The sequence below is a fragment of the Amphiura filiformis genome, chromosome 11 (assembly GCF_039555335.1).
Source record: "Amphiura filiformis chromosome 11, Afil_fr2py, whole genome shotgun sequence".
Taxonomy (NCBI): domain Eukaryota; kingdom Metazoa; phylum Echinodermata; class Ophiuroidea; order Amphilepidida; family Amphiuridae; genus Amphiura; species Amphiura filiformis.
In genome coordinates, this window is record NC_092638.1 from 15,990,330 (window position 1) to 16,010,270 (window position 19,941).

Sequence of the window (19,941 nt, forward strand, 5' to 3'; positions counted from 1 at the left end):
AAGAACAGTCTGCTGGCAATAAAATGCTGGGTAACTCATTTTGGTAAAAAATTGGAGTTGGGCCCTTCTTCCACTCAGGTATTCATATACAGGTGTACCTTGTCTTGTATACAGGACCGAACTGATCCTCCACTGGACAGAGTACTCTCAATATAACCATATATAACCTATTTAAGCATCCTTCCCCTAATAAGTACCCCTAAGAAATATTCTAAGTAACAAGGTTCTACATGTAAGTGCTTGCTTGTCAATGTACCTTTACAACTAAATTCAAATGTCTTACTAAAATTCTCATCAGAACTTTCTAACTTAGGATGATGATGATTACAACTTCAGATACAATGTATTTTCAATGCTATGTGTGTAAATTCCCAATTCTTACTTTCATTTTGTCATTTTAATAAGTCGTCTATTCCCCCAATTAAGTTGCACACAAGAACAATCCTGACCTACGGTCAAGAAGTACTATACACAATCAATCAGTAGTTTCTAAACACTCATGGACTTCGAAAGATGGGATTTAGAATCAGTCAAAATGCCAACAAATACAATTAAGTTGAAGAGAGACAAAAGTCTTACCACATGCTTCCCGATATGCATTTCCCTGTACAAATAAGATATACAAGGGTCTGGGAAGGAGTCTAGCTGTCTGGTGCTGGGTTTGTTTCTCATGGAATGGCATGGAGAGATATTCCTGTACTGGTATGGTGGTCTGCAAAAATCAACCAACAATTATATCATAATAAAAACAAATAGAATAGTAGAATTGCCATCAGTTCTGAGTACTAGTATTACTGCTATATTATGCGCATGTCATACTAGTACTCGCAGTATCACACCAGCGTTTGCATAATCACTGGTCAGCATTCAGCTGCGGCTGGTGATGTAGCGTCCAAGTTGCCTTGAAGTGAATTTATTGCGATTTGATGATCAGGCATGCTAGCAACTTTTTGATCAGATATCACTTTTCTGACTAAAGCGTCAAAAGTTATATCACAAAATATATGTTCTATGCAATTGTTCAGTGTGATATGGGCATAATGCATGCAACTACTGAAATATTTCAGCTCACCTGAAATCTTTCTAACTCTAAACAAGAAATTCATTTCTGACAAGCCTTTATCAACAATAAGTCTTTTACCTGAAAATGCCATCTGTAATTGAAGGTCATATCAAAGTAACCTAACATTCATAAACTTAACACATAAATTAATGTTTTGTGAGCTGCATGCTACAATAAGTGATATCACTGACCTCTAGTATTTTCTCCAGTCTTGGTTGTAAGCTGTCAATGTACTCTTGTTTAGTCTGTATCTCCCTAATCATGTTATCTGTGTTGCTTTGGCATTCCTTGAACTTCTTGGCCAATCTGAATGGGGTTAATCAACATGTAGATTATTAAGTAATATAAAGCTTCATAAACCCATACCTGACAGATATGTGTGCTTTGTTCTGATCTGCATTATGAACATCAGAGTGCTGAAAGATCCCGATTTTGATCATTTCATCTCTAAAAGACCCCTGAATTGCTCATTCCTCACATTGCTGGATTTTTTTTCAAGAAATTTTCAACCAAAAAGCCAACAAAACCTTCAATTTTGACCGTTCGCAGCTCTGGAAGACCCCCTTTATCTGTACGCTGTCAGCTCCCAAAGACCCACCCTATCTCTGAATTCTGGGGAAGCATACGCACCAAAAACTTTAGTATGTGCTCCCCTCCTGAAGGTTTAAAGATTTCCATAAGTATTCTGTAACCTAATATTTTAGAAAATCTGCAGTTTAAACCAACTTTAACTTACTTACTTACAAGTGTCAATTATACAAACAAAGATGCAAATCACAAAATATATTCAATCCGCCAGGGTTAGAATTTTGGTGAGAATCTGCCTATTGGTTTACAAAGATTCTCGAAAGACAGTTGATTCTAAATTAATTGTCAACATCTACACAGTGGATAACTTGCAAAGCTTCCTGAACTATTCCTTTTGTAAGAATCAAGGTTGATTCTCACAACACATGACAGAATTCTAGCCTAATTTTCCCATTTTTGGTTTCCTCATACCTTTTCCTTTGTTCCAGCTCCCAATCCAGCCGTGCTAATTGTTGCTTGTGTTGATCTGTTTTGGTGATGTCTGGTTTAGATATCTTCATTGGAGCATCTTTGTAGAAATCATCTGTGTCGACTAGTTCTATATCCTCATCTGTAGACCTGTGAAAAGAAAACATAAGGTGTCATGTCCCTCTAAACTGATATAAAGTTTGAACATTTTACCTCCCAAAAACATTAAGGTACCAAGGGTAAGATAACAAGGTGCGACCAGATCGACAGCCTCATCATGCTCATCCCCACTTTATCCTATCAAAATGTATTTATCATAACACTAAGGGAAATATCAAAGAACACCAGATATATTTTCATATCTAGTCAGTGAGTGCATATTTACGCTTTATATCTAGTCAGTGAGAGCATAATGCGCAAGCACGATACGTATATGCGTATAAAGGCAATTCGCGTAATCTGAGCGTGTAAAATGCATGGGATTAGTCCCAAACAGAAATGTTTGGTAGACTCATAACCGGTGCGATCTTACCTTTCCGATGTTGATTAAGATACTTCTTGCATCGATCCCGAGATGCGGAAAAAACCAATAGTCATTTTGTCCCACATAAATGAATAAATAACAAAGACCCCGATCCCCGGTGGACTCACCCAAAGGTGACGTCACACCATATGATAAATCCCTTATCCGACTTGGGATCCCCTACCGGACCAAACTTGTAGGGGTGGCGGGGTCGGGATAATCAACATCGGAAAGGTAAGATCGCACCGGTTATGAGTCTACCAAACATTTCTGTTTGGGACTAGACTCAGTACACGGTCGATCTTACCGCTTCCGATGTTGATTAAGATACTTCTTGCATCAACATCTGAAAGATCGATCTAGCAAGTAACCGACGGATGGAGGTACAAGATTGGTCAGCATCTGATCAGGGATCGGGAGCGGTAACGATGGTTTTCGCGAGGTCAGAAAATATTTTCCCCAGCGGTCGGGAAAACAAAAAAGACCACGCGATCACAGACATAAACCTCCTTACTTAATAAGTTTGGTGGTTAAGAATAGCGACACTGGTTCTTACCATGCTGAGTATTCTGTATAGTCTGAAAACCTGGTACCCGTACACCACCGTATTATGATCGCTCGAACAATGTCGGTAAACCTCCCGCCCGTCTCTGATTACTAACGAAACGGAAGTATCGTAGAGAAGGGCGAAGGTGGCTTCCGGGACACCGCCTGCTAGATCTCCTCAAGGGACAACCGAACGGTATACCCAAGATGATGAGATAGCTCGTGTCGAGTGGGTCGTGGGACGCGAAACCTTCGCGATCCCGGACTCCACCAACACCTGGACCAGCCATTGCGACAGCGGCTGGGCGAAAGGCTCTGTAAGGGTGATGAATGCGGTCGTGAGTCCTCGCAAGGCTTGTGTTCGGAAGAAATAGTGCTGCAGCGCCTTATCGGACACCCCAGCCTATCTTTGGCTTCAGCCGAACCTTGCCCAACCCTGGGGATTGGAGAGGGACGAATGTCGGTATGCACCGCGCCCGTTCGTAGCCACGAGAACAGAGCGCCGAAACAGTGTCGCTCCAGTGTTTGTGAACACGGAAGCTAACCTCGAGACCGTGTGCAACTCAGCACCGCCGTCCCGAAGCCAACGCCAAACCGGAAAGCCATCTTGAGAGTTACGTATTTAAGCGCCGCTTTTGACGGAAGGTCAAAAGGGTGACCCTTAAAGTAATCTAAGACTGTGTTGGGATCCCTTAGGAGGATCACTTTCCTTTTTTGTAGACACTCGTTGAACATACCGTCGAGGCGTAGACTAATAAGGTAACCATCGGCTATGATAGTCGACCCGTCTCGAAACCTCGGTGAATGGAGAGGACAGCTGACTTATAGCTGGCCCCAGTGGCCCGCTGAAGTCTTGCTTGGAACTTTTCTGTCAGAAACTCCGGAACTAGCAGCACAGAGGCTCTGAAGCGGAGAGCTATTTGTCTCATTGCACCAAGCGTAGTATGGAGCCAGACTCTGGCTATACGCACGGAGGGTAGACTTCCGTCTAGCCCGGCGATGAGAAAAACAGCTTCTGATGAAAAGTATCCCTCGCTGCTGCGTTCCTGGTAAGGGCCATGCAGCTAACTGCAGGTGCTCTAGTGATAGACTGGTACCTCCGCTCCGGGCATCCGGAGTAGATCTGGTACCTCGGGGAGTGCCAGCGGCCTTGCCGCTAGCAGAATGACAATGCAGTCTTCCCACCCGATCTTGGCCACCACCCTCATGAGTAGTGAGATCGGAGGGACTGCATAAGCCGTCATCCCTCCCCAGTCTATGGACAGAGCGCCCACGGTGAATGCTTTGGCGTCCGCGACCGTTGAGCGGTAGACCGGCAGGGGATGATTGCGATGAGATGCGAACAGATCTTTCGAGGGGGGGTACATCCCCTTGAAGATCGTCTGAGCGACCTGCGGAGCAAGGGACCATTCTGCTGGTCCCGACACCCTTCCTCGTGACAGATTGTGCGCGAGGATGCTGGTGATGCCCGCGATGTGTATCGCTCTCATCGTAATCTGCCTGAACTTGCACCACCCTATCAGGTGTCGTGCATGCAGGCTCAATCGTGGTGGCCCGGAGTCCCCTTGTCTGTTGGGGTAGGCTACCACGGTTGTGCTATCCGTCAGGACAACGGTATGTGATTCCACGATCACCTCCTCGTAAGCGAGGGAGGTTGATGTGAAACTCTGTCTCTATGGCCCCCATAGGCCCGAGACGGAGTCTCTGTGGATATAGACCTCCCATCCCCGTTTTGACGCTATGGTCGCTACTACGTGACATACCGGGGTGCAGGAAACCTGACACCCTGGGTCAAATTGGGCTGATGGGTCCACCACCAGAGTTCCTCTCGCGCGATCTCCGACAACGGAACCGCGAGGGATATTGGTGACGACTGGGCCTGCAAGCAGGCTAGAAGGTGTAGTTGGGTAAGCCTAACGAGAAAGCGGCAGTACAGTACGAGGTCTACCATACTGGCCATTAGGCCTACCACCTTCATCCATGCCACAGCGGGTTTTGCCCGAGACTCGGCCAAGAGTCAGGCACACCGCACCATGTTCGTCACCCGCTCGGGTGAGAGCACCGCGAACCCCTCCGTGAGGGTGATCTGAGCCCCTACAAATAGTGGTGTCTGCGTCGGGACCACGCTGGACTTTTTGAGCTGATCAAAAATCCAGGGTCCCGCACCCTACGGACTATCAACCCCATGAGACCCGTAGTCTTCAGTGGAGTGCGTCCGTATATGAGCCAAACGTCCAGGTAGCAACTGATGTTGACACCCCTGTGCTTCAGGTGCGCTGCCACCGCTCTGACCAAGAGTGTAAACACCCTGGGAGAGATGGACAGGCCGGATGGCCGGTATCAAAACTGGTAATTTTGATCCTGTACCTAGAAGCGCAGATGCCTCCGATCTTGAGAGGCGATTGGCATATATGCAGATAGGCGTCCGAGAGATCTAGCGATGCTGTTCCCATACCCCTGATGGGGCAGGCTAGCACCGAGGCGAGAGTCCCCATTCTGAACCTCTTGGGCCTGAAGAACTTGTTCAACAGCCTGCGGTTCGGATGGGGCCCCGTCGCCGGTCTTCCTTGGAGCCAATGGCTCCAAGATCACCGTAGAACGGGGGTAGACCGGGACAATCGCCCGCTTCGTGAGAAGCTGTGTGATCCCTGTCAGTAGTGCCCGACGCTGGGGGCCGTCTGACGGCACTACTGTGGACCTCTGAAATGTGCAGGCGAATGTGGGGAGACTGGGTTGCCAGTCTGTAACCCCCACTCACCACTGACCATACCCAGGCGCTCAAAGAGATGGTTTCCCACCTCTGGGCGAAAGCCATAAGCGGTCGTCCACTGGGAGATCCCCTGTGGAAAAACCGCTGAGCCCCCAGGAATGCTCTGCCTAGCTTCCCTTGGAAGAGCGTTTGCTCTTCTTCGGGGCTTGCCAGCTGTTCCTGTGCTACCCTTGCGCCTCCCAGAAATGGGTGCTGCAGAGGTAGTGGGCTCGGGTACTGTTGGTGGTGCACGGCCTGCTGAAGTCGGAGCTCCTACCCATGGTAAGGGCAGTTTCCGACTTCTTCAGAGTGCTCCCGTTGGTAGCTTCTTGGCACGGTCCTCCACCGTAGCGCATAAGCAGCCAAATAGAAAAAGGACCCTGCCTTTCCACCGCGTTGAGCGATTGGAGTGGCAGGCCCCATCCCCGCGCTGAGTGGACACCCTATGGGCTAGGCCCATGGAGCTCTCGTTGTGGCTAGCTGTTAGCACCGCTAATAGGCTCACCTCGCGGAAGAGCTCAGATGTTGTCTGAGCGTGATACGCTTGCGACATCTGGGTCCTCTCGGATCCCCTCAGGTAGGTCCCGTGGTCCTCCTGCGTTACACGCAGAGGAAGCGTGCAAGCACGCGGCGCCATAGCTCTACTGAGCTCGACAGCCCCACGATATCTACCCGTGAGGTTTGCCGGGAATGAGAGTGCAGGCGTCCCCTGTGAGGAAGCAGCAGCTGAGCATCCTACTGAAAGGATCCCTGGTCCTCCTCCATGGACTCCCCCTTAGGGGTGTCCGGAGGAAGATCAGTGCTGTTGCTCCCCTCGCTGGGCAGCGGGGAAGGAGATTGTAGTGATGTCACTACCGTACTCAGCTTCCGACTCCTTTCCCTCGCCCACAGTATCCGTATCATGCTCCGATGATGACGGTAACTGAGGACGGGCATCTGAAAGCGGGTAAGAAGGCATAACCACTGTGTGGCTCGCCGACTACCTGCCAGCAGAAGAGGGAGTACTCCCGCAAGACCCTGAGGTATCCGCCATGGCACCACTGGGTCCGCATGCTCTTGCAGCCGTCGTCCTAGCGCTAGCAGCACTGGGCCTACCCTGATCAAGATCTGGGTTAGCCCCATGCCGGCTGGCCTGGTCAACAGCTGATGTTGGTACTGCGTGGCCATCGCTAGGCGACACTTGCCACGGTGCTAGGCCGTGGAAGAAACACCCTGCGGCGGGCACCACGGGGCATACCCAGCCGCCAGCTGACCCCGAAAGGATCCGCCACCAGGGTAACCCCATGGTACTGCAGTACCAGCACCGCCTCCCCTGTTGCCACAGAGACTGTGGCGACTAAAGCGGTGCTGCGGTACCGGTGCGGTATCAGCGTGGGTACCCGTGAGGGTTCCCAACTGTGGACCGCTGTACCCTCGCCACACTGCGTTCCCTGTTTGGGGATCAAGCTGTGTGCTGGCGTGTGTATCGGCGCTGGTACTAGCATGGGTACCCGTGAGGGTTCCGGCTGTGTACCGCTGTATGCGTGGTTCCAGCGTAGGTGCCCGTGAGGGCTCCCGGCTGTGTACCACTGTACCCATGCCTCACTGCGTTCCCGCAAGGATCAAGCCGTGTGTATGGGTACCCGCTATACCGGCTGTCCCTTGGCTAGAGGGAGCTTGCCTAGTACCACGGGTAGCTGAGCGTGCATACCCCCGATCAATCACCTCGCCACCTGAATAGGCAGCGTCAATCAATGGAGCTATGCTCTGTTGATTTGACAGTGATCGATCAAGAGAGGGTAATTGACCCATTGACGATAATGGATCACCCACGCTCCGCTGGCTCTCGAGGACCTAAGTGGGTTGTTGATCAGCTAGGCTGTTCAAGCTACTTACTCTACCCTCTAGAGCTTCGCCCAAAGGTCGCTGTGTGTGGCGGACCACTCACGGCAGCTATGGGCGGGTGCATAGCGGCTACCACTGAAGTCAAGCCGTAGCTCGTCTTTGTAGCTGCCACCGAATGCACCTGGGTCGCTGTCCCGTGAGAGACTGCGAGCCCAACCCCTGAATAATCGCCAGCCAGTCCCTGTGGACAGCCAGCAGCTATTCTAGGGCCCGGGGTATCACTCGGCGGTCCCGCCATGGACGCTGCCGTGTGACAACCCCAGTTGGTTCTGCTAAGACTACACCCACAGCGTTAGCAGCGGTATCGTCTCTGCTGAACCCATGCATGCTAGGGTTCAACCCAGGCAAGCCCGGGTACCCTTGCATGCTGCCCGTCGCTGGCTACTACTGTGGCTGTTTGAGCCTGTAGATGTGCCTGCCACAGACGGGTGTCCTCCTGCTAAAAACCCGTGAGGATTTTAGCTAGAGGACTGGTATCCTCCTGCTACAAAACCCGCTAGGGTTTTCGCTGGTGGTTACCGCTCTGCTGCCTGCTACTTTGCTCCGACGTATAGTCAGTGCTTTCGCTGGCTGCTGAGCCTTTGGGCGCTTAGCAGTCCCGAAGGAACCGCCTGCTTGTCCGGGGACGGAGCCCCTTAAGCAGACCTGCCATGACCCATAGGGGCTGTCACAGCAGAATCCACCGTGTCGACCTTACCAGTGCCCTTGGTAGATTTCTTCTTCGTCTTATGGCGATGACGGAGCTATCCCAATCGTCAAGCTGGAACTCGGAGAGTCCTAAGCAAAAGAAAGACATCTAGAAGATCGTGAGCACTCCCTGTGGGTGAAACAGAGCGGGTGTGGGTCCCACTCCGTCACCAGGGAAGGGCAAGCCCGACAGGGCCGAGGCGAAGCGAGGAGAAAAGGGAGGGGGGCACTACCCCCCCCCAACACGCGACTCAAGCCCAGTAAGCAAACCTGAGCACGGAGGCTGGTCGCTAACGTTAGTGGTAAAGTAAGGACTGGCTAACTTTATTACTAAAATGTCAGGCGGGTCCCTACCAATCCCCACCGTATGAATATCTGATTAACTCGTCTTATCGGACGGTAATGAAGACATAACGATAGAGTTATCACCCTAACATAGCAACAATAACCTACTGTACATGAAATACAATGTGTATGTACAAACATCTATTGTAACTTACAGGCTGCAATGGTTGTTTTACGTGGGAAACAAAATGAATGGCGTCAACAAGCGGCCATTTTGAATTGCTCGTGTGTCCCGTATACAAGCGGAGGCACGATATGTAGCTAAGTTTTGGATTGTTTTTGTTTTTTGTCACTTTTTCGCTAGAAAATGCCGTCAAAACTATCCTCAGCCGAACAATACCGGTTTGGTTTTACCTAAGGTGTGAAACTACAACCGTATATCTCGCCTTGGTCGAGAAATTGATACACAGTGCTATGAACAATCGATAGGCACGTCTGTGTCAGTCGGAGACCAAGGAGGATAAGAGACGATCATATGGTGTGGCGTCACCTTTTGGGTGAGTCCACCGGGGATCGAGGGTCTTTGTTATTTATTCATTTATGTGGGACAAAATGACTATTGGTTTTTTCCGCATCTCGGGATCGATGCAAGAAGTATCTTAATCAACATCGGAAACGGTAAGATCGACCGGTGTACTGAGTCATGTAATACGCGGAACAGTCATCTAATTTTTGTAATGCAACAATTAAAATGTTTAAAAATGTAATTATTTCAATATTTAGAATGACTTAGTGGTATAATAAATTAGTTATTAGGTTTAGTGTCGGTATGGTACAGGAAATTATTGTGTGCTTAGTGTCATACTGGGTTCAACCTTCGTCTCCACCCAGTATAATGACACTTCGTGCACAGTAATTCCTCCAACCATATACCTCTGCTTCAACTACATGGTATGCAATAATATTTTTCTCATAATCTCAGTGAAATTTTAGGCCTGGAATATGTTCTGTTTCAATGTTATTGTTAAGGATGAAAAAGTGAATGCTCAATTGTTCATCCCTGTTGTGTGACATACCACTCATACTGTTCTATTGTTCTAATAAATCAAAATTGTCTTGTGGGGTTTGACCCAACGACTGTAAGTCATAATAAATCTGGATCAAATTGTATAAACTACCATTTTTTTTAAAGAAATGCAACAAGCATTCAAAATCTGCCAGCTAAAACCCTGACAGAAATCCCATTTAATAAGTATACAATACATATATATATAAACTATAGTCAGTTCTACTAGACTTACTTGAACTCTCTACATTTAGTGATTTCTCTTTCCACATGCATGACTTCATAGAGTAGGTTTTGTAGCTGTAGATGCAGGCTATCCACCCTCTGTTTCACACCCATGGTGGTCTCTCTAGCCTTCTTACACCGTAGATGGGCCAGACGGTTCAGTTTCTTCAACGTCACAAACTGTAAGGTGGCTTTCACTCGCTTCTGCTCAATGGATGCAGCCTGGAAGAAAATCGTACAAATAAAATGATGTTGTTGTTGTTGAATAAGGCCAAATTAAAAAAAAAAGGTTTGTCTCAAAGTTCCCGTGTGCGTTAGTTTATTCAACCGCATTAGTAAAGATTTTTCTTCTTTTTTTTCAGAAAAAGTGTAAAAAATACGATCAAAATGCCGTTTTAACAATTTTATACCCCTGCTCTTAGATAACTTCACTTCAATACAATAGCAGCATCACTTTATTATTCAATACAACACTTCATACAGTAGAATAGGACTTTGAGGTTTTTTCACATTTGAAAAAAATGGAAAAAAAAATGCATTCACATTAGTTTTTCTGAGTTAGAGAGCTTTCAGACAAACCTTTTTTTTAATTTGGCCTAAGGAAAAGGAAGAAGAAAAAGACAATCATAGAGACTACGAGTGTAATACCATAGATAGTGAAGGAGATTATCTATGCTAATACCTACTGCAGAAAATCAGCCCTATTGGATTGTCATGCATAGGCATGCAGGGAAAATAACCCAAGGCACCAAAGGCTCTTGTCAGGTGTCCCATTTCTTGCCTTGGTGCACTCCAATGGATATCTTCTAAATATGATTGCTTTGGTACCCTAGCATGCTTTAGCCGCAGTACTTTGAAAATGGGAGTCCTTGTCTGCATTTAATCTATAGAATGTTGCCATTTAATTTCAGTATTTCAAAACCCCAGTACACCTCCACCACCGGGAATTGACCACAGGAACTCATGCACCAAAGGCAAGTACCGTATTCTTTCCAATAAGCGCCCATGCCCCAAAAAGCGCCCACCCAGGGTATTTTCAATTTGCTAAAAGGTAGACGTCGATACAGTGAAATAGCTGGAGGACTACAAGTTCTGTGTAAAGTTGCAATACATTTTCTGCATCAGAAAAGCTACTAGAATGTCTCAGGACCCTTTTATATAACGTACATAAATTCGTCTCTACTCTCTAATAAACGCCCCTTATGAAAAAATCAGGTAATCCAGGTAAAAAATAAGCGCCCACCCAAAATGACTTTGTTAAGCGCCATGGGCGCTTATTGGAATGCATACAGTACCCTAACGTTTATAGTCTAGGCAAGTACCGTACCTTAACCTTTTACATGTCTATATATTTACCTCGAGTCACCGGTACTAGCTTTGAAGTTCAGCGTGTGCTGCGTCAGGAGGGTGAAAGTGCATAGGAACAATGCCGGGAACTACGTCACACTATTGTTCAACCTAGGCTACATCATTTTTAACGCATGCGTGTTCGTCAATACAGCTTTAGTCTCCTCCCCTTCGCAACACGGTGCGTGGAGTGACTGGAATCACACTGACGGCGGAGGAGAATACTAGCTGGTCAGACAGTTTAATTCTATCAAGCATATAATACCTGAACAATCACCATCATTTCATCGATTTACTACAGAATATATTGTATACTCAAAATATAATTTTAAAATTGTAAACCTGTTAACTTATATATTTGTGTACTAAAGTATAAGGACATGTGAATAAAATCATGTAGAAGACAAAATGGCCGCTAATCCGCCTATTGTCTAGACCTAGGATACATCTTCCGGTTTGGTTACGTAACTTGGGGTGCCTTTTCCTTTGTCTATTATTCCTGGCTGCGTTGGCTTAGCATGGTTTCTTGCGTGTACAAATGCTGCACGTTGGTCGCGGGCGTAAAAGTATGTACAAGCACCAAGTAACACAAAGCTAACACAGAACACGCTGAACTTCAAAGCTAGTGCCGGTGACTCGAGGTAGATATATAGACTATAGGCTGCGCTTTCACATAAGCGACACCCAAACATGGCAAAGTCCAAGGTCTACCAGTCTAGACCCTCTATGATTTGCATGCATCTCACCGATTCATCGTTATCCTTGGCAGTTTTGATGTCTTCCATGAGTTGTCTGATATCACTACATGTCTTCCTGTGAAGCTCCAAGTCACTCCCAAAATCCCTGGCTTCTATCTCTTTCTCCTCACTGGATGCTGCAACATCTGGGCCCTGAGGAGGAAACGATTGATTTACAGTACACTTTTAGTATTTACCTCGTATTGGACAAACCACCTCATTTCAATGAGGAATTATAATTTCTGTTCATGTATCCATCAATTTAAGGGGGTACTACACCCCTGCCCAATTTTTTGCCTATTTTTGCATTTTTCTCAAAAATTATAGCACATTGGTGACAAGTAAGATATGTATATTACATAGGGGCAAGGACTACAACTACTGCACTGGAAATTTTATTTCAGCACAGACAACAGTTGTGGAGTTACAGTCAAAAATGAGGGAAAACCAATATTTGATCAATAAATCAATAATTACTTGCCTTGAGTTGCTGATTTTTCAGTGCAGTAGCTGTAGTCATTGCCCCTATAATATAAATATCTTACTTGTGACCTATGCGCTATAATTTTTGAGAAAAACGCAAAAATAGGCACAAAATTGGCCGGGGGTGTAGTACCCCCTTAAGGTAGGCCTATCAATACTCAATAGGCATGTTTGTTTCATTATGTTTCATACTAAAAATCTTGTGAGACAATGAAAACCAAAATATTCTTAAACTTAAAATATATTCTTTATTCTCACTTGGCCCGATTTTCAGAGCCAATATTATACATCGTGAAGTGGATGATAGCTGATAGGTGGTTGAAAAGTTACATGCACGGCATCAGTGTTGGATGTAAGACAGTACATGCACAAGCAAAAATCTACATGCACTGGTGCATGCGTGCACCGGGTAAATGGAACCCTGGTGCTGACCGACCAAAAAGCGATAGCATTAGCAACATACTCAAGCATCAAATGCGTAACTATTAGGGTGTAAATTCACGGTTATTTGTCTAACGTTTAAGCGGACCACAATCCACAATCCAAACACACACAAAAAAAAACCTTTCACATAATTTTGGAAATTAAAAGAATTTCTAAAATTCTGAAAATACAAAAAAAATACATTTAAGTGCACAAGCTTTTTTCTCCTGGGTAAGAATTTTTTTCTTGCATGCAACAGGTTTTTTCTTGCAGGTTAGAAATATGACAAATAGGTCCATGCATGCATTTCTAACCTGCATGAAAAAAAACTGTTGCATGTAAGAAAATAATTTTTACCCAGAAGAAAAAAGCTTTTTTTGGTATTTTTAGAATTTTAGAAAAAATTTTAAATTTCCAAAATTATGTGAGAGGTTTCTCTTTTATTTTGTTAGCAATAAAAATAACAATTTCGATGAAATGAAGGAAAATAAAGTAATTAAAACATTATTAATTAAGACATAATGCATTTAAGGTGGTGCTACACCCTTGGCCAATTTTGTGCCTATTTTTGTATTTTTCTCAAAAATTATAGTGCATTGGTGACAAGTAAGAAATGTATAATAAACACCTCAAAAGAAATAAGTCCCCCTCTGAACATGTCGTCATAACATCGTAAGGTTTCATTTTGTACCAACAAAACTAACTTTGAAATAATTATATGACTGTTTACTAAGTGCTGTGTGAAAATGAGAGATTTCCATGACTTCAGGGCTGAATGAGCCTAGATTGAAGGCAAAAACTGCCCTTTTCAAAAGTCACAAAGTAGGCCTATGCTTGTCACAAAAGTTGATTCATGGCTTGTTACTAATGGAAAACCCCATGTGTTTGAGTGCAGTTTAAAATCCTCACCAAGTGAACATTTACTGTAATGTGTATCGATTCTTGATCATTCAGCCATGCAAATCCCCTTGGTGCAGAGTTCAGCACAGTGAGTTGTAAGATGGTCAGTTCCATTCCTTGTCCCAATACGCCTTGCAGTTAGCAAGCATAGGCCTACTTTGTGACTTTTGGAAAGGGCACTTTTTGTCTTCAATTTAGGCTCATTCAGCCCTGAAGTCATGGAAATCTCTCATTTTCACACAACACTTAGTAAACAGTCATATAATTATTTCAAAGTTAGTTTTTTTGGTACAAAACAAAACCTTACGATGTTATGACGACATGTTCAGAGGGGGACTTATTTCTTTTGAGGTGTTTATTATAGGGGCAAGGACTACAACTGCTGCACTGGAAATTTCGGCACAGACAACAGTTGTGGAGTTACAGTCAAAAATGAGGGAAAACCAATATTTGATCAATAAATCAATAACTACCCCGGTACTTGTCTTGAGTCACTGAAATTCCAATGTTGTAACTGGATTCCTTGCCCCTATAATATACATAACTTTTGTTACCAGTGTTTTATTAGTTTTTGAGAAAAATGCAAAAATAGCCGCAACTAACTATCACTAAATGTTTCGGAATTGACTGGGCCAACTAAAAAGTAGACCATTTCGGGGACTGTAATTGGTGTACATGTCATATTTTGAAATTGAATAGTGTGTGAGAAGACTGAAACTAAAGTGACCAAATTTGTACATCAGCACTGCACAAGTGTTGTCGGGGCTTACTTGCTCGAGAAACACTAGCCACGAATTTGCTCACGGATGCCCTCGCATTCGTGGCTAGTGTTCCTTTGCAAATTACGTAAGCTTACCGTTACGTAATGTCATTGTAATAACAATAGGCAATTCTGAAATACCCCCTAAATACCTCATTGTACGTAGCTTTACCTACCAATTTGTTACTATGCGAGTTGTTGACGTAATTCTCAGTTCTATGTGTCATTTCAGGTGCATTTTAATAGGTAAATATTTCATTACTATTTCTGGAGAAATTGCTCCAATATTTTCCGGCGATGGCTAGCGTCACCATTTTGTCAGGAAGTAATTCAAGTAAAAGGTCAGAGAGATGCAGGTGGTGAACGCCGTGCAATCTCTAAATTCAGTAAATTTGCTTTGTCAGCCGTGTAATTGAATGGGATTATTTTGAAATTTAAAAACGCTTAAAATATCACAAACAAGTAGGCCTATGTTAATAAATATTAATACAAGCTGAAACCGTTGGGGTTCGATAAAAAACCCTACAAAAATAACCTTCAAATTAATTAAATACTGTAAAATTTGATTATTACTGGATGAGAGTCACTCTGACATAATTCGCCGTGTTGGTTAGGGCTCCGATCACTCAGTGTGCAAATTGAATGGCGCGTACCAGTGATCACGGCAGCTGCGAAATTCATCGCACTTGTGTGGAAAGTGCCATCATGTGCATACGGTTTAGCAGTTTTGCCGTCTCTCTCTATCATGCGTGTCATCCGCCGCCTGACTGAGGGCAGCAATCTAAGGTCAGGTCACGTCAAGTAAGCTCATGTGGTAATAAGATACTCTCATCTATAGAATCTGTTAGCCTATGACCTCCCAGTCATTATTCATGAATATTTACCTGCGTCAAATGCCCCTACAGGTTGAGGTTAAATTTCTGCCATCTTTTCGTCGGCTGTGCAGTCAGCAAAAATCAGCTTATATTTGCTTCCAATTTTTAGGATCGTAAGTATCGAAAATGTAAAAAGGTACGGCGTAATACATGAAATAGAATAAAGCTTATAATGACACGCTTATGAAGTGTGTTTGTGAACTATGAAGCATGTTTACGTCCCGGTACAATTTTATGAACCGGACTATGCACAAGGATGACATACATGTAGTAGCCATCTCTAACAGTAATGCTAAAGCATTACGTGTTAGAGAATATGCTCGAACAAGGGCTTACTCAAGCGATCCTGACTTTTACTAAGTTTTAGACCATCCCAAGCTATACAAGGTACAAATTGCAAATTTTTTTTAAACCTTTTATTCCATCGAACAAGATTTATTTTGTTCCAAAATTCATGTTTTTATAGCTATTTTTGGCGTAAAAAGAGCTGGTAACAAAACTGATGATGCCAGCTCCTAAGTTTTCGCGTAGCACAAGCGCTTGATGTACGCTCGTTTTGACGGTAATTTACGCTAGCGTATCGTGCATTTTCAAGCGTGTTTGAAGTTGTTTTACTGTGTGGTACGCAATTCTGCATTTATTCAAGATGTATTTTACCCCGTAATTTTCCTCTTAAATATTTTAGCATAGATTATCAATTTTATTATTTTGATAATCTATGATAACACGATCGCACAACCTACAATATATGACGACACGTACCTTGACCTTGCCTAGCTGACGAAACGACAGTACAAAAAATGTACCGGTATTCAAAAACCGGGCGTGATTGGTCAATTCTCAAATATCTTTCATACACAAGTTGGCTCTCATGATCAAGAGTTAGATATTTTCAGTGATGCCAACGCCGCGCCTTAGGCACACAATTAGGCGGTCACTTGCTGCTACTCAAAAAAGCATGCCGCTACTTGTCTAGCATTGGGCTACTTTTGCCAGTCTCAGGCCGCGGCAGTAATTTGATGTATTTTCCTTTCAATTTAGCCGATTTATAAAGGTTTTGAGTCTTTGAAGCTCCAAATTGAAATTACAATGGGTTTTGTGACCTTTATTTAGGTATAATACAAAAAAAATTGAACTTTTTTTGATTCTCATCAAAGTAATCTCATATTAAAGAGCTAAATGAAAGAAAACTGATGAGGCATAAATGAATGTCATACGACATGTGGTTGCGGAGATATGCTAATTTGAATGTCTCAATTTTTCAGCCAATTTCCTGTACAAACTTTTTGTGCATGCACACATTAAAATGCTTATAGGCCTATACTGTGCATTGTGAGTACACAATTTTAAGAAACAAGCACTTGCTATTTACCGGTACTGGTAAATGTAATCCTAGATTGATTGAATTTGAAGTGAACATAAGGGCCTATCATTTTTCTTTGGAAGGGGGGGGGGTCCCAAATATACAGGGGGGGTCATAATTTTTGGAAAGAAAAATAGGGGTGGGGTCATAAAATTTTGATGACCAAAATGTAGGAGTCATAAGATGACCACAGATAGTGTGTTTATCTTATTCAAAAAGACTGAATACAATTTTAGCCTCTTCAGGGGGTACATGACTTGTAAGGTGTATTATATCAGTGGGGTGGTGGGGAGGGGTCATAAAAGTTTGTTGCGAAATAGGGGGTGCAATTTTATTGATGCTGACTTTTTCGAAATTTGGGAGCCCTGCAGAAAATGATAGCCCCCTAATATACAAATGAACATGTATGAGTAACATTTTGTTTTATTTCTGTTTTCTGATGCAGATTCCAGCTTTGACAGAGGATGGTAACCAGGGACTGTCTTTTGGAATTTGCAGGAGAGCATTACATAGCTCTTCTAGAGCCTTCAAGAGCTGTTTAGAACATTTACAATGAAATGTAATGAGAGAATGGTCAACTAAAGAAAGCTAAAAATCACTCTCCGATTTAAGGAGAACAAAAGAGATCGATTGCTCTCGCTCTCCTCAAAAGGCAGTCCCTGGGAAACCACAGTGAGGGCCAACAGCATATGGTCATGTTTTTTGAGGTGGGACCCAATTGTGTCACATCTTGCAATTTGTCAAAAATGAACTCCTTTTTGTATTTCTGATTATATTTCAAAAACTTTTCACCCAAACTAGTAAAAGTATACATTTTAGAAAGCATATATTGTCATGATTGCAAATCTGTAAAGTTTGAGTGGATATACAGGGTGTACCAAAAAATATACAGGGTGATTCCATTGAAAAATACCGAAAAAATTTAATTTCTTTACCACTTCAATATTTCTACATAGTATATTAAATTGGAAAATGAACTTGATATTTGCAATGTACACAGTTAGTCCTTTCATTAAATATATAGTTTGCACTATATTTGTTAAGCCCATTGTGTTATAAAAGGAGTAAAAAAAGTTGCATTTTAAATTTGTTAATTTATGTAAAATTTCACTAAGTGCCATTAAATTTGGAAAATATATTCAATATAGTTTAAAGAATTGCTATAATATCAAATTTAAATATCCAATTCCTATATAGGGTGTTCCAAAAATCAATATACAGTGAATAATTCAGTGAATTATTAGTAACAAAGGTACATGTACATGTAGGCATATACATGCACAAATAGTCTACATCAATAAACTTTTAACAATAACCAGAGATCAATATGTCATCAGATTAAATCCTTTGACTGTAATAATCTCCTTTGAGAAGATTTATTTTATATTTCAAATATAAAACAATATTGAAATTTATTTCATACATGTATGCATGCAAAATTTAAAGCCCATTCTATTGCATGACCCACATTCCACTGCATTAATTAAAAGCTTATTAAATCCGTAATTACTAAGTTTATTAAGATTAACTAGGCAATTATAGTTATAGAAAGTTAAAAATAAGATTAACATTATGCAAATGCATTTTCACTTCTACTAGGCAACAAAGTGCATAAATTTTATTAATGAACACCAACTTCCCATTGGAATTACACAGAGCTCCTCCGCTTCCGGCTCCTCCACTTCCGGCACCACCCCTGACTAATTAACTTAATTAAGCTGTTGTAATTAATTAATACATTTCTTTAATTATATTTGTTATTAATTTATTAGATTAATAATTTATCTTCAAAATAAGACCAAAACCATTTGTTCATGATGAATTTTAGCAAAAATATAGGAATAAGAAGACAAAATGATTTAGCAAAATGTGACAGCACCACCTTTTTTAGGGTCCCAGTTTAAAAAACATGACCATATGCAAAAATAAAGAAAAACTTATTCAAAAAAATGAAATTTGTGTTGAAGTGTTATTATTTTTTTGTCATTGAAAAACTCACAGTTTTGATACTACCCACCCGAGTACACCTTTTCACTGATACAAGGGGGGGTAATTTGTTTGAGGGGCACCCTTTAAAATGTTGAATTATTATAAGCACTAGCTGATGCATTCACCCCTCCCCATGAAAATGTTTTGAGCAGGCACCCTTTGGAGCACTGGCTGGCGCATGCTCCCTATTCAAGATCATTGCAGAAACTCGAGGCCAGTTCACTTGATCATCAGAATGGGGTCACTCCTGCTCAAGTATGAACCCCACCCCTTCCCCAGCTTAAGTTTTGTCTTTGAGCAGGCACCCTTTGGAGCACTGGCTGGCGATGCTCCCTATTCAAGATCATTGCAGAAACTCGAGGGCCAGTTCACTTGATCATCAGAATGGGGTCACTCCTGCTTAAGTATGAACCCCCCCTCTGCCCCCATCCCCCAGTTTAAGTTTTGTCTTTGAGCAGGCACCCTTTGGAGCACTGGCTGGCGCATGCTCCCTATTCCAAAGATCATTGCGGAAACTCGAGGGCCAGTTCACTTACATGTAGATCATTAGAATGGGGTCACTACACAAAGTCCCCAGGTTATTCACTTTTTGCGCAAGCCATCCATCCAATCTCATCAAACCAAACATTTTTATGTACAAAAAACTACCTTTATATACCGCGTGCTCATTTAACTTACCGCTCAACTCCGTTATTTAGATATTTGGAGAGTAATTTCTGAAAAAAATAGATCGAAATCGTCACTTTCAAACCCACTAGAAAGTCGCCAAAATTTGCCGCGACCACGTGCGAATCATCTGACCTCTTCCGGGTTCTGATCAAGTTCAACCTTTTGACTTGACCTTGTAAGCTTTGGAACTGTTTTTAACTCGATCTAATTCCCCCCAAATATTTTTTCAAAAACATCGCCGTAAAATTTACTACCGGTAATGAATTTCCAAAATGGCGCCGGGTGTGCGATTTCCCTATGCTGAGAGAGGCTGAATATTGCGCATGCTCAGGTAAGGAATGCTCACATACCTACTTTATTGATCGGTCAGT

The 19,941-nt window shown here is 43.2% G+C and overlaps 1 protein-coding gene across 1 annotated transcript in view; it reads right to left on the reverse strand.

Annotated features, from left to right (window-relative positions):
- Positions 1-19,941, reverse strand: part of LOC140164419 (THO complex subunit 5 homolog B-like) — a 37,685-nt gene that overhangs the window by 17,232 nt on the left and 512 nt on the right. Inside the window, exons 2-6 of the mRNA XM_072187698.1 lie at positions 12,118-12,261; positions 10,035-10,246; positions 2,063-2,209; positions 1,255-1,369; positions 580-712 (exon numbers count right to left, since the gene is read on the reverse strand). Of these exons, the coding sequence (XP_072043799.1) occupies positions 580-712; positions 1,255-1,369; positions 2,063-2,209; positions 10,035-10,246; positions 12,118-12,261 (751 nt within the window). The remainder of the gene's footprint in view (positions 1-579; positions 713-1,254; positions 1,370-2,062; positions 2,210-10,034; positions 10,247-12,117; positions 12,262-19,941) is intronic.